Here is a 12,703-nt window from a genome sequence, read left to right as displayed (position 1 = left end):
TTGATTTTGTGTGGTATCAACTATGAGTGTTTTCCCGTCGCAACGCACGGGCACTCACCTAGTAGATTAATAAAAAGAATAAGAGAGAAATTTTATTTGCTAAATATAGAAATGCTAATATATTTGATATACATATATATAAATATATACTTGGTGTATAAAAAAGTTGGATATTCCTGAGAATACCAGGAATACCCGGTGTATCCGCCCTGTTCTTCACCATGAAAAAGTGGCATCCTCACTGCGTTCTTTGATCCGTGATGGCTCGCACATCCAAGACCCTAATGGTGTGTGATCCGGATACTATTCGGCGTCAACAATTAGGAGAATAGCAACTTTCTTAGAGTTGCTCTAGTGGTGGTGCACCACGTGCCTAAAAATGGACGTGTTGTTTCCGATTAACATTACATTTATATCCAACTCACCATAAACATTTTGAAAATTCCACCAATATCTTGCGAGAATCAACGATTTTTTCCACCACACGAGACAGCCACCGCGAGAATGAACTATGCTCGCATTTTTCGTAGCACGGTGGAAATTCAGGTCCCAAGAATCCATCCACCCTGTCGATAGCGCGAAGATCCTCTTCTCTTTCTTCGGCTCTCCAAGTCTCCATGTTCTTCGCTGGTTTTTTTTTTTTCAATCGTCAGAAATCTGGCGTTGTTTGTGATCTCGAGGTGTAGTCTTGAAGATCGCACGATTCTAGTGAAAATCTTCCGCGCTAGCTTGTTTGTTTGTGTCGTCGGTGGCCTCCAAAGTCCAGGGCCCAGGCAGACGCCCAGCCCAAATTGTCTGATGTCCCTTTCTGTACGTTCATCTCGGGGCACATGCCCAGTTCCATTATATTGAACGTTCATTAAAAACTAATCCAGCGAACGATCCAGTCACTGACGTCCCACTGATGTCATTTAAAAAATGCAAATCATTTATTTTAAATTGCTATAACTTCCAAACGGTTTATCCAATTTTCATTCCGTTTGCACCATTGTATTCTTCGCGACGAGACGAACAAAACTAGATCCCACTTATATATATTTCGAAGATTTTTTTCACGTAGAAATTTATATGTGTTAACTTTACAACTTATGTACATAAATTGTATTGATTAACTTATATACACAAGTTGCACGGAATAACTTATGTACACAAGTTGGCTTTCATGACTTTTTATGTTTGTAAGTTTTGATATAAGTTATAAGTTAATTCGTTCCTTTGTGTGTTAATAATTTTTGTGTTTGCAAGTTTTGTCATAAGCTATAACTTAGTTCATTCCTTTGTTTTTAATAACTTCTTATAAATAAATTGTGTTTCATAACTCTTGCACTTTCAAGGTTTCGTATATAAGTTATAAGTTATACATTATAAGTTATGTATTTAAAGTTATATATTCTAAGTTATATCTGATTATTTGGTACACATAAGCAATTATATGTAAATGGTGTGTTCTAAGTTATATATTCTAAAATATATATCCTAAGTTAGTACATATAAGTTACTCGTAGAACAAAATTCTTTGAAATATATCTAAGTGGGGTCTAGTCTTATTCGTCGCATCGTCTAGAACACATTGGTGCAGATGAAATTAAAATGGACACACTGTTTTTAAGTTATAGCATTTTTAAAAAATATTTAGCTTTTGTAGGTTATGTCAGTGCTGACATCATAGCCAGAGAAAAAGAACGAAGCGAGAGAGGCAATAGGGATGCACGGGATGGGTATTTCCTAAAAGGGAAAGAGGTGGAATTTTTTTTTCTAAAATGAAAAGTTTAGATGGTCGGAAATCGTTCGTTTGATTTAGTTTGAGTGATCGTTCGTCAATTAGTGGCGTCGGGGCACATGTGAAACTATGAGCTTCGATGATGGATGGTCAAGATATATTGGTTGAAATCATGCAAACGTGGAGAGACCATGAGCTCCGTTTGAGGTACATGTCGTCTAAAAGCAGCACACTTCAATCGCACACATTTCAGGGTGTTTGGTTAAGGTTGTTAAAGTTTAATAGGCTCAGTCTAAGTCTGGAACAAAAATAGTACTAGCAGCATTTGCCATTAATCCCGTGTCATCTTCAGTCTGGCACCTCATCAGGTTATCATAAGTTGATTAACCTCTCCCGGTGCGCCAGAAGACCCCTTTGTTCGTCACAACAAGAAAACACCCAACGCGACGCCACTGCAGCTGCAGCCACAGGGCGCGCACGGCACGCATATACCACGCACACACCAAACCAAAACGCCTACCAATATTACACCATCGCTGCGCCTGCGCCTGCGCCACGCCACCGAGCGCGGCGTTAAGCACCTTACAGGAACTGCAGGAGGCGGCGGCCGGCGGCGGCAGGCTTCTTGCGCAGGCCGACGACGGAGGCGTCGTCGACGAGCGGGCCGCAGAGCGTGCCGTCGGCCTTCATGTGGTAGAAGGTGCTCTGGAACACGACGCGTGTGCGGTTGGCGACGGCCGTGAAGTCGAGCACGGCGCGCTTGTACCCTCCGGTGCCCTTGGACTCGTACGGCACCTTGACGGTGGCGCGCGCCGCGTAGGCCTCGGCGACCATGGACCCCGTGCAGCCGTCGCCGGAGTCCCCCACGGCGAAGGCGAGGCGGTAGCTCCACCCGGGCACGGTGCGCACCTCCTGGACCAGCGCGCTCTCCCGCCCGCCCACCAGCTCGACGGCGCGCGCGCCCTGGGGCACGGCGAAGTGCGCGGCGTCCACGTACTTGACGGCCTTGGAGGAGGCGATCATCCAGCCGGGGAGCGGCGAGTGGTCGTCCTCGATGTTTGGCGGCACCAGCACGCCCCACGACGCGTTGGGCAGGAAGTAGGGGCCCTCCTCGAACCCGCCGTTCTTGAGCATGTTCCCCCTGGCGAGCGTCGGCGGGTACAGCGCCCGGATGGCGACGCCGTCGATGAGCGGGCCGCAGGCGGGGTCCTCCTCCACGCCGGGGTTGTGGATGACGAGCGTCACGGTGCTCAGCTTCGCCTTGAAGGCCCAGGCGTACGAGTCCCAGCCGTTGCTGCCGTAGATGGTCTGCATCGGGAGCACACCCCACTCGGGGCTCACCGACACGTTGAGCGCCTCCGCCTGCGCGCACGTCCGCGCCGCGCTGAAGGTGATGGCGTAGTAGGCGCCGCGCGCCACGGCGAGGCGCTGCCGGATGGAGGCCTCGTTGCCCAGGCGCACGGCGTGGGCGCCCTGCGGCACCACCAGCAGCATGTCGCCCTGCTTGTGGCCCGACTCGATGTACTCCACGAAGCCGGAGGTCTCCCAGCGCGGGATGGCGTTGGCGCCCGACACCACCGTGCCGTTCACCAGCGCCGACTTGGGCGGGCCATCCTCGAAGTTGCCGTTCGGGAGAAGACCTGCATTGTTGCATGCATGTGTTGTCAATTGTGGTCGGTCGGTCGGTCGGTCGATGGATTACTCCGATCAAATTAATCAAGCTGATTCGTACTATTAATATGCAGATAAATGCGTGTGAACGTATGCAGAGTAGCTACAGGGACGCAGGCTGGTGTTGGAGATGGAGCTAAAAAAGAGAACTTCGACACGACACCAGATGTTGCAACTGTAACGGGCTGCAGGATGCACGTTGTTTGTGCCTGTGACCAAAAGTCTGTTCGTTCTGCCGCTGTGTCGGTGGGGGCTCAGCTAGCCTCAGACCGTCGTCAGACGCATTCACGGCTGTTCTATCTACCACATGCAGAGAGATCTGCAGACACATGTATGCAGGGGTCCGATGCATAGCAGCATCCGCATACGCAGTGCAAGGAATCATCACCAGCCAATACTACTGAAAAATCTATTAGGTCTCATCACCAGCCAATACTACTGGAAAATCTATTAGGTCTTGTTTAGTTCACCAAAAAATCTTGCGATATATACATGAAGCATTAAATATAGTAAAAAACAAAAACTAATTACACAGTTTGTATGTAAATCATGAGATGAATTTTTAAGCCTAGTTAGTTTATAATTAGACAATATTTGTCGGTCCAAACTAAAAAAAATTAGAACTAGTACTTAGAATCAGTTTTATTTGCAAGGAATGGTCAAAACAATGCTTTGGGCGGTGGACTGGCCAGGGTGGCGGAATCCTTTGTGTATATCGACCAGACCAACATGCGATCGTTAATAAATATATAAGGGCACTCACAATGCAAGACTCTATCACAGAGTCTAAGACACTTAATTACATATTATTTATGGTATTTTGCTGATGTGGCAGCATATTTATTGAAAAAAGATGTAGAAAAAATAAGACTCCAAATCCATATTGTTCGATGTAATAAATAACTCTAGACTCTATAATAGAGTCTGTATTGTGAGTGCCCTAACTGTTGATCCTAACTGATTAATTAAGTGGGGCAAGTATATATGCTTTGCCATGTGAGGTGTACGTGTCAGTGGGCCAAGCAACAGGTGCCTACACTACACAGTACACACAGTACTATATAATGCATGGTCCTCTTCTAATAATCAAAGCCTTGAGCGTTTATGCGTGCATGATGATGATTAGACCCATATGACAGCGACCCAGGAATCATTTTGTCGTGATGGCCCCCTAAGAGCAAGGTCAATAGAGCCAAGTGTTTGGCTATAAGCCAAATAATTAGAATACAATAAGTTGTCTCCTACTTGTCTCTAAAACACATTCTCTTTCTTCTTTCTTCTCACAACATTTGCTTTTTGGGCCCACTACTACCTATGCATCCGTGCTCAGCTTGGTGCTTAACTAAGAGCCAAGCTATCATCTCTCTCCTCTCTTCTCTCCTCCACATCAGGATTAGCTTGGCTATAAGCCCATTATTGTACCAGCTAGCTTGCTTTGGGAAGGTTCGGATCTAACCAGGGACCAGGCCATCATTAACTACGTGCAACATGCATGTAGTGTTGTGTTCGCTAAAACCGGTGGACCGGTCATGGGCCTGACACGTGATGGCAGGGATTGCGATCAGACCACCAGGACAGTACTCTGTTAACAGGTTCAGCATTTAATACATGGACAACATACTGGATGGAGTGTACTATTCCTGTGTATAACAAGTTAATCAGGGGAAGAATTTACTTTCTCTATATACTGATATATATTTTTGTATAGTTTTGTGAATACAGTGGTACGTGCTTGGACTCCACATATATTTTGGGGTGTTTATGTTATTATTACGACGACCTACAGTTGAGCTGCGCTTATATGGACAAGCAGGAATTTTGCTTTGATGCATGATTACCTCTCACAGGCTATATATGCTACACACCCCGGCAGCTGGAAATCTGGAATTGGAAACTCTAAACGAGAGGTCACTAGGAGCAGTACACTGTGACTCTGAGGACGTACGATCTACTTATGAAAGGTGACTTCACTATCTTATGCCCTAGCTACTAGCAGCATCAACTCAGACTGAAGCGAAGAGCAGCATAACGGAACGATAAATGCTACACGCTAATCATATGATGACAACTAAAGCTTAATTAGCTCCGAGCGAGCGAGAGCTCTCACCGTCGGTGACGACCGCGGCAGCCCGCGCCAGCGCGCATACGAGGAGCAGCAACAGCGCGACGCGCCGCATCTTTGCTCTCCCTCCCTCCTCTTCCATTCACAAGGACCTCTAATGTCTGTGGCTTCGTCCTTCCCTCTTTGGGGTTTTGCAGCAGCAGCTGCTGGAGCTTCGCGACGAAGGGACACGGGAGGAGTGGAGTGGAGGGGAGTGAGGACGAGATGAGCAGAGCAGGCGGGGGTCGCGGCCGCTCTTATAGAGCGACCCCTCGGCAAAACGCCCACGAGACTGCCGTTCAATAGCGAGAGTGCCACTCCGGGTCAGGGGACCCTGTTGTTTGATTTTGTAACGACGCGCCGTCCCGCGTGGGGTTCCGTGTTCCGAACGGACGGACGGACGGATGCGCCGGACCCGGACCGGCGGCGGCGCCACCCCGGTTCGGGTCGGAGGAGCCGACCCGGAGGCGGAGTGGCGGTCCTGCCCTCGGGCTCGGGGAGACAGCCCCTGCGTGTGGTCACATGGGCTTCTTGCTGCGCGTACGTGGCCACTTGCCAGTCGATACGCGGAGCGGTGCCGGTGCTCGGCTTTCTCACGGCACTAGTGTTGAAGAGCAGAGCAACGTGCGGCGGTGGTCAGGGGATAGTCTCGTCAATCCGGGAGTTTCGGTTTGATTCTGACATGGAGTGGAGCCGCGCCCGTGCTTGGTTAATGCTTGTCGATCATGGCAATGCAATACTCTGGTAGTATTGTACTATGGGATAGGACTATCTGAGAGCAGCGTGTGCACAGCTATCTGTGTACGTACTCCGTAGGATCAGCAATCAGTCCCTACTACTGTTGCGTTAGTGGATATAGTCGTACTTACCACGCATCAGGCCATCAGCTAACACTTTTACGGCGGCCACAGCCTTCAGGATCGGATACGGGACACATGCATCCAAACAGTCCTCGCAGTAACATGTTCAGGAACGGACGGGCGACCGATGCACGACAAGAGCTGGCGTTATCGATCTGGGAGACTGGGACATCGAGCACCAAAGATACCGCCAAACTTTAGCTCGACCTGCACATGGCGCCATGTGTACGTGCGCCGGAAGTCATGCATGCGCGCCCCTCGCTTGCCGCTTGAGAAAACTACTGTCTGTTGTGTATTACGTAGCACTCATCAACGAGACAAAAACAAAAAAAGAAAACAGACCCAGCCAAAGCAGGTTGATATCGCCGACAAGAAAGGGTCCGACCTCGTCGTCGCTTTGCACTCAAACACCAAGCTAAAGCCGGTAATGGCCCAAGACACGGCCACGAGAGGTACGGTCGATCGGCGGATCTACCTGCACCAATGCAAGCTAGGCGTCCGGCCGGCTTCGGGTCTCAGACCAAGTCTATCCCCAATTCCACAGACCGGTAACCCCGGTTCGCATGCGTAGTACGTAGCCGCTGGTCGACATGCCATCGATCTCAGCTGGCATCATTACCAATAATCCTCTGGTCCTAGCTTAGGGATATTTCCCCACACCTCCCTTTCGCGTCCGAAAGCTGATGCCGGGCGGGCGGGGCCTCTGTGCATGGCGACGGAGAGAGACACACTACGGCAACGAACTAAAATACAGTACTATACATGATCCGGCGAGGTCCAGTCCAGATCCATCAACGACGACGACGACGACACGAGTCACCGCCGCATCGCAGCATCTTATATTAATTAGCACGCACGCTAGCTGCCGCTGCCCGCTGCTGCTGCCTGCCCCATCAAACAAGTGATGGTTCCATGTGCGATCGCGGGCTCTGTCGCGGCCGATCCATCGAGCCGCGCCGCGCGCGCCGATGCATGCACGCGCACACTGGCCTAGTCAGTGCCGCGCCGCTGCGATGCGCCATTATTAGGCCTTATTTAGATTAATTTTTTTTTATTTTGGTATTGTAGCACTTTCATTTTTATTTAACAATCATTGTCCAATAATAAAGTAATTAGGTTTAAAAGTTTTATCTCGCGATTTACAGACAAACTGTGTAATTAGTTTTTATTTTTATTTATATTTAATGCTCTATACTTGTGTCGTAAAATTCGACGTGACGAAAAATCTTTAAAAGTTTTTTGTTTTTAGGTGAACTAAACAAGGGCCTTAGTTAAAATTGGATGGATGGAGGCAAGGGGCCGGGGCCGTCCGGATCTTATCTTTGGAGCTAGCCCATGTGATCGAGGCTGCTCCAGTAGTGTATCTGACGATGCATCGGAAGCTCCGGGGGCACCCTGCCGCCTGCAGGCGCCACGCGGCTGATGCTACACACTTGCCTACCTGATCGAATCTTACGCTCGATGTTCGACCGGTCCTTCCGCGCAGTAGCGCCGCCGCAACCCCTGAACGTGTAGACGACGGCACTGCGGAGCCGATCGACGCGCGTGTTTTGCTTCAGCGATCGAGCTCCCGATCCGACCGGCGTCCAAACAGCACCGCGGCCACCAGGACCGGTACTCTGCTTCGGGGCCGCGGGGGTGGAAAAAAAAGATACAGCATCGGAATCTGTGCGCGCGCGCCGCCTTATTATCGCGTGCACGGCGAGTTACGTTCTCGCCATCATGCATGACCGCCTACACAGCTCTTGTTTCATTTTGTGATCAAGTGGGGCCGGCCGGATCTTATATTTTGAGCTAGGCCTTGTTTAGTTCCGAAAAAATTTCGGATTTTGCTATTGTAGCACTTTCGTTTTTATTTAACTAATATTGTTCAATCATAAACTAACTAGGATCAAAAGATTCGTCTCGCGATTTACAGACAAACTGTGTAATTAGTTTTTGTTTTCGTCTATATTTAATGCTTCATGCATGTGCCGCAAGATTTGATGTGACGGGGAATTTTGAAAACTTTTTGGATTTCGGAGTGAACTAAACAAGGTCCTAGCCCATGTGATCGAGCCTGCAGCCTGCTCTAGACATCTGATGCGTGGAAAGCTCGGATGCAGGGGCCTGCAGGCGCCATGTAGCTGATGCTACATTTGCCCACTAATTGATCGACTCTTATTAGGACGCGCTATGATTTTTATGTACTTTCTCCATTCTAAATTGTAAGTCATTCTAAAAATCTTGTAAAATCAAAGCATTTTTATGTTTGACTAAAATTATAGAGAAAAATACTAAAATTTGTAACGTAAAGTGAATATACTGTAAAAATATAATTAAGAAAGAATCTAATGAAGAAAGAATCTAATAATACTTAGTTAGTACCGTAATTATTATTATTTTATAATATAAATTTGGTCAAATTTAAAAAAAATTGACTCTTTAAGATTCTTGGAATGACTTACAATTTACGATGGAGGGAGTACTTATTATGATGTTCTTTATTTCGGGACTAATCTTGCATCGGCACCACAGACTCTGTACATTTCGCGAGCTGGAAAAAAAAGGGACATACTCCTCCGACGTCTACGACTCTACGTGATGGCATATGCAATAAATCATGCATGCAGAAACGCTCGGTGTACCGTGTACGTACGTCGTCCGCGCGTCTTGATCGGTGTTCCACCTACTTCCACTGGTCTTTCTTTACAGCGCCGCAGCAGCCCATGGACGCGTTGGGCTCATTCGGAACCAACGCGCGGGTAATTTGCTTCACCGATGGAACCCCGATCCGATTCGCCGGCCAGCGTCAAACGCAGCACCAGGACTACTCTGCTTCCGGAGTTCCGGTCCAGACCGGCGTACGCGAAAGAAACACAGCATCGGAATCTGTGCGCACCGCCTCATCGCGTGCACGGCGAGTTCTCGCCATCATGCTCATGCATGCTCGTTTTGTGACGAAAACCTGTCGCCTGTTTCATCGACGGGGCCAAAAGACAAGCACATGCTACGGATATATTACAATCGATTCCGGACCGAAACAAAAGCGTTTCCGGATAACTTCTGAGACGTACAGGACGGGCGAAGACAACGTTACGATTCAGAGGTCAGAGCGAGCATCCACCACCATACCCATCATCAATCGTTTCTGGGCTGGCTGCGTTGGTTGCATCTGGCTGAAGCTGTTTTGAATGGACACGGCCCCGCGATTTGTGCTGTTAGTTAGCAGCATGTTAATTAGGTTCCGGCCTCCAATCCAAGTTTTGTCTACTACTCCGTACTTGTAGTCCTCCACTTGAGCAGCTAGGTTCGTTTTACTTGAGGCCCGGCCCACCGTGAAAACGAGGTGTCATGCATGCAGATAGGCTGGTCCCCTGTTACCAGCTGCAGGTTCGTGCGAACTGTGAACATGGACATGTGACCTTGACCTATCGCAGCAGCACGTGTAGGACGGTATGGTACGATACGATATCTCTGTTACACAAAGGCAATGCAAAAGCTAGCCTTGACATGGTCCTTTCTTGTTCTGTTCCCCCTCCATGCGTGCACCCGCCACCTGCTCTTTCACGGGAAGCATGCATGCAAATGCATACTCCAAAGTTTAAGACGTCTCCGTTGCATTCCATGGAGTCATTGTTTTTTTTAGAATTACACACACAGACACACAGTACAACAAAACATACATTGGGGCCTTGTTTAGTTCACCCTGAAAACCAAAAAGTTTTTAAGATTTCCCGTCACATCGAATCTTGTGGCACATGCATGAAACATTAAATATAGACGAAAACAAAAACTAATTACACAGTAGCGAAATTCAAAAAAAATTCGCATCTAAACAAGGCCTGGGTGTGTATTAACTATCAACTTTACTAAGCTACGGAGTACTCGTATAAGATAATCACAGTGTTCAGCAAAGGGGACAATGGTGGCGGTGAGAGATGATGGCATGTGCCCTATCCCTATCCACCACCTGCTGGCTGCTGCAAATGGAGAGGAAGGAAGGAAAGGGAGGTGTTAGCAGGGACGCCAAAGGCCACGGAAGACGTTTTTTCTTCCTCTTTTGCATAGGTGGTGCAGGTGGAAAGAACTTGTAACGTTGATGATGTGAGGTTGACTACGGTCATGGCTTGGGGGATGCTTCTTTATTACCCACAACTTAATTAAGCCAAGCCAAGGCTTATAAATCCAGCTTATATAAGATCAAGCGGTCAATAAAGATCTCAATAAGCCAGCCTATGATTAATATATACTTTGGATGCATGGATTTTTAGGAATTGACACACAACAATTTTACATTAAGATAATTAAAATCTATACCTAATAATAAATTATGAAAATTTCAGTCCACCATATCTTTATATGTTCACTGTCCGTATAAATATATGACTATATAGGACTATGTTTCTCTTGTTCGAATCTGGTTTTTTTATTATTTTTAACTTATTTTTTATTTATGGCACAAGAACTCCTGGTCCCATAGGGTTAGCGGGAAAAAAGAAAGTTATGGGCTGAATCTAACTCGAAGGGCTAACACGAGTTTAAACCAAATTTAAACCGAAACAAGCGAACAGTTAGATTCAACTAAAATAAAAAATAGAGCTCGACCAAAATTATCTTTATTCTAATAAGAAAAGATATAGTTACTTCAAAGAAAAAAAGTCACGGACACCACGGGGGGAGGGGGAGCGACTCTTTTAGACCCAAGGTACGCAACACCTATGAGCCAGAGAGAAAAAATAAAGTAAAGACGAAAACAAAAATAAAGATCCAATCCAAACTTAGGTAATCATGCTGAACTCGGACAGAACACTGGTGATTGGCAAAAAAAAGTAAAGACAAAAACAAAAAAAAAGATCCAATCTAAACTCAGTCAATCACGGTGAATGAACTCGGACAGAACACTGGTGATTGGCCGCACGAAAAAATGGGTGCCAGAAATTTTGGCTTTCTATTATTAAGGGGAGTAGATTACGAATCTAGAGTTCAGTTCCTGATCCTATATGTTTTGGAATCGAACTCCATATCATGCCAGAAGCTATTCTAACTTATTGGAGTATGGGCTATATATATGTCTGGATAGAAGAAACTCTTTATCTGGTAGCTAAAGAGAGACGGAACAAAAAAGGATGGACGGAAAAAAACTTGGAAATTTTACCTCTTTAGTATTAAAGTACAAATACAGATAGGAGAAGAAGAAGAAGAAGAAGAAGAAGAAGAAGAACTATAGATTAGGACTTTGATTTTTCTTTTGCCTCTGATTGACATCTAACTAAATAAAGAAAGCGGAGCAAAATAAAGAACGTAATTCTTATCCTTTTCTATTTAACTATTAAGAGTTCTTTTTAGAATACTTAGGATGTGAGGAATCTATTTATATTAAGACTCCTCCTCTGTATTGGTTTAGACGCAAGTTATTCTAAGTTATATGAGCACTTGTTATATATATAAGACTACATAAAAGAAACTCTCCATCATTCGGTAGTTAGAGGAAGACAAAAAAAATGGATGGACGAAAAAAAGAGCATAAAATTTTTCCTATTTATTATTAGATATAGATTATATATAATTAGGTAATAGAGATATAAATATAGATTTGATAGTTTTTTTTCTCTCGTTGCAACGCACGAGTATTTTTGCTAGTGATAACCTATAAGAGAAAACTGAAACAAACAACACTTCAATATTGTTCTAGTCTAGTTTATTTCAGGTTTTGCCTTAGAATTATTAGCTGTCTTCTTAACTAGAGTACGTACGTTAGTACTTAGGTTAGTTTTGCAATTCTGCATGTCCACGTTTCCATACGATCGATCGTTTTCATCACGATGAATAAAAGACGGATGGGTGAAACTGTGTGTAGCGAGGACCTGGCTGCAGTTGTGGGGTGGCGCCGTGGCGGTGTCCGGCGGTCCCGGGTCCCGTAGAGGATCGATGGAGCAGCTGTCCCCGCGCTGGCCTCCCCTCTCCTTCCTTGGAGACGTCGGTTCCGCTGCCAGACGGGTCCCCCCCGGGAGCGACACGGCCATGCATATGCATGTGAGCCTCTGCCTGCCTGCCTGCTCTGTGCGCTGGCGATGCGGCGGTGTGAGGGCGACGCGCAGCGACCGACACGAGCGCGCTGCGCCGCGCAAGCCCCCGGCCCCGGGCGCGGGCGGTCCGAGTCCTACCGACAGATCGATCCATCGATCTGCCGTCGCCGTCGCCGTCGTGGCGCAGCCGCGAGCGCTCCCGCCCGTCCGTCCGCCACCGCCATATGTGTGCATGAACCCCCGGGGGCCCCAGCCAGCTGCCAGCCTGCCCGTGGTCGACTTCTTCTATTCTAATCCACACGCCGCCGCTCCCCTTCATTCGATGATCTGCTTCCGGTCTGGA

At 47.1% G+C, this 12,703-nt stretch overlaps 1 protein-coding gene across 1 annotated transcript; it reads right to left on the bottom strand.

Annotated features, from left to right (window-relative positions):
- On the bottom strand, window positions 2,014-5,742 carry LOC8054372. Its single transcript, XM_002455894.2, has 2 exons — window positions 5,499-5,742; window positions 2,014-3,360 (listed from the first exon to the last, which is right to left on the bottom strand). Exons 1-2 carry the CDS (start codon window positions 5,593-5,595, stop codon window positions 2,303-2,305), a joined length of 1,155 nt encoding a protein of 384 aa, XP_002455939.2. The 5' UTR covers window positions 5,596-5,742; the 3' UTR covers window positions 2,014-2,302.

Source organism: Sorghum bicolor, chromosome 3 (genome assembly GCF_000003195.3).
Source record: "Sorghum bicolor cultivar BTx623 chromosome 3, Sorghum_bicolor_NCBIv3, whole genome shotgun sequence".
Classification (NCBI taxonomy): Eukaryota; Viridiplantae; Streptophyta; class Magnoliopsida; order Poales; family Poaceae; genus Sorghum; species Sorghum bicolor.
The sequence above is the reverse complement of the archived record's forward strand: the minus strand, read 5'-3'. Positions and strand labels throughout refer to the sequence as shown.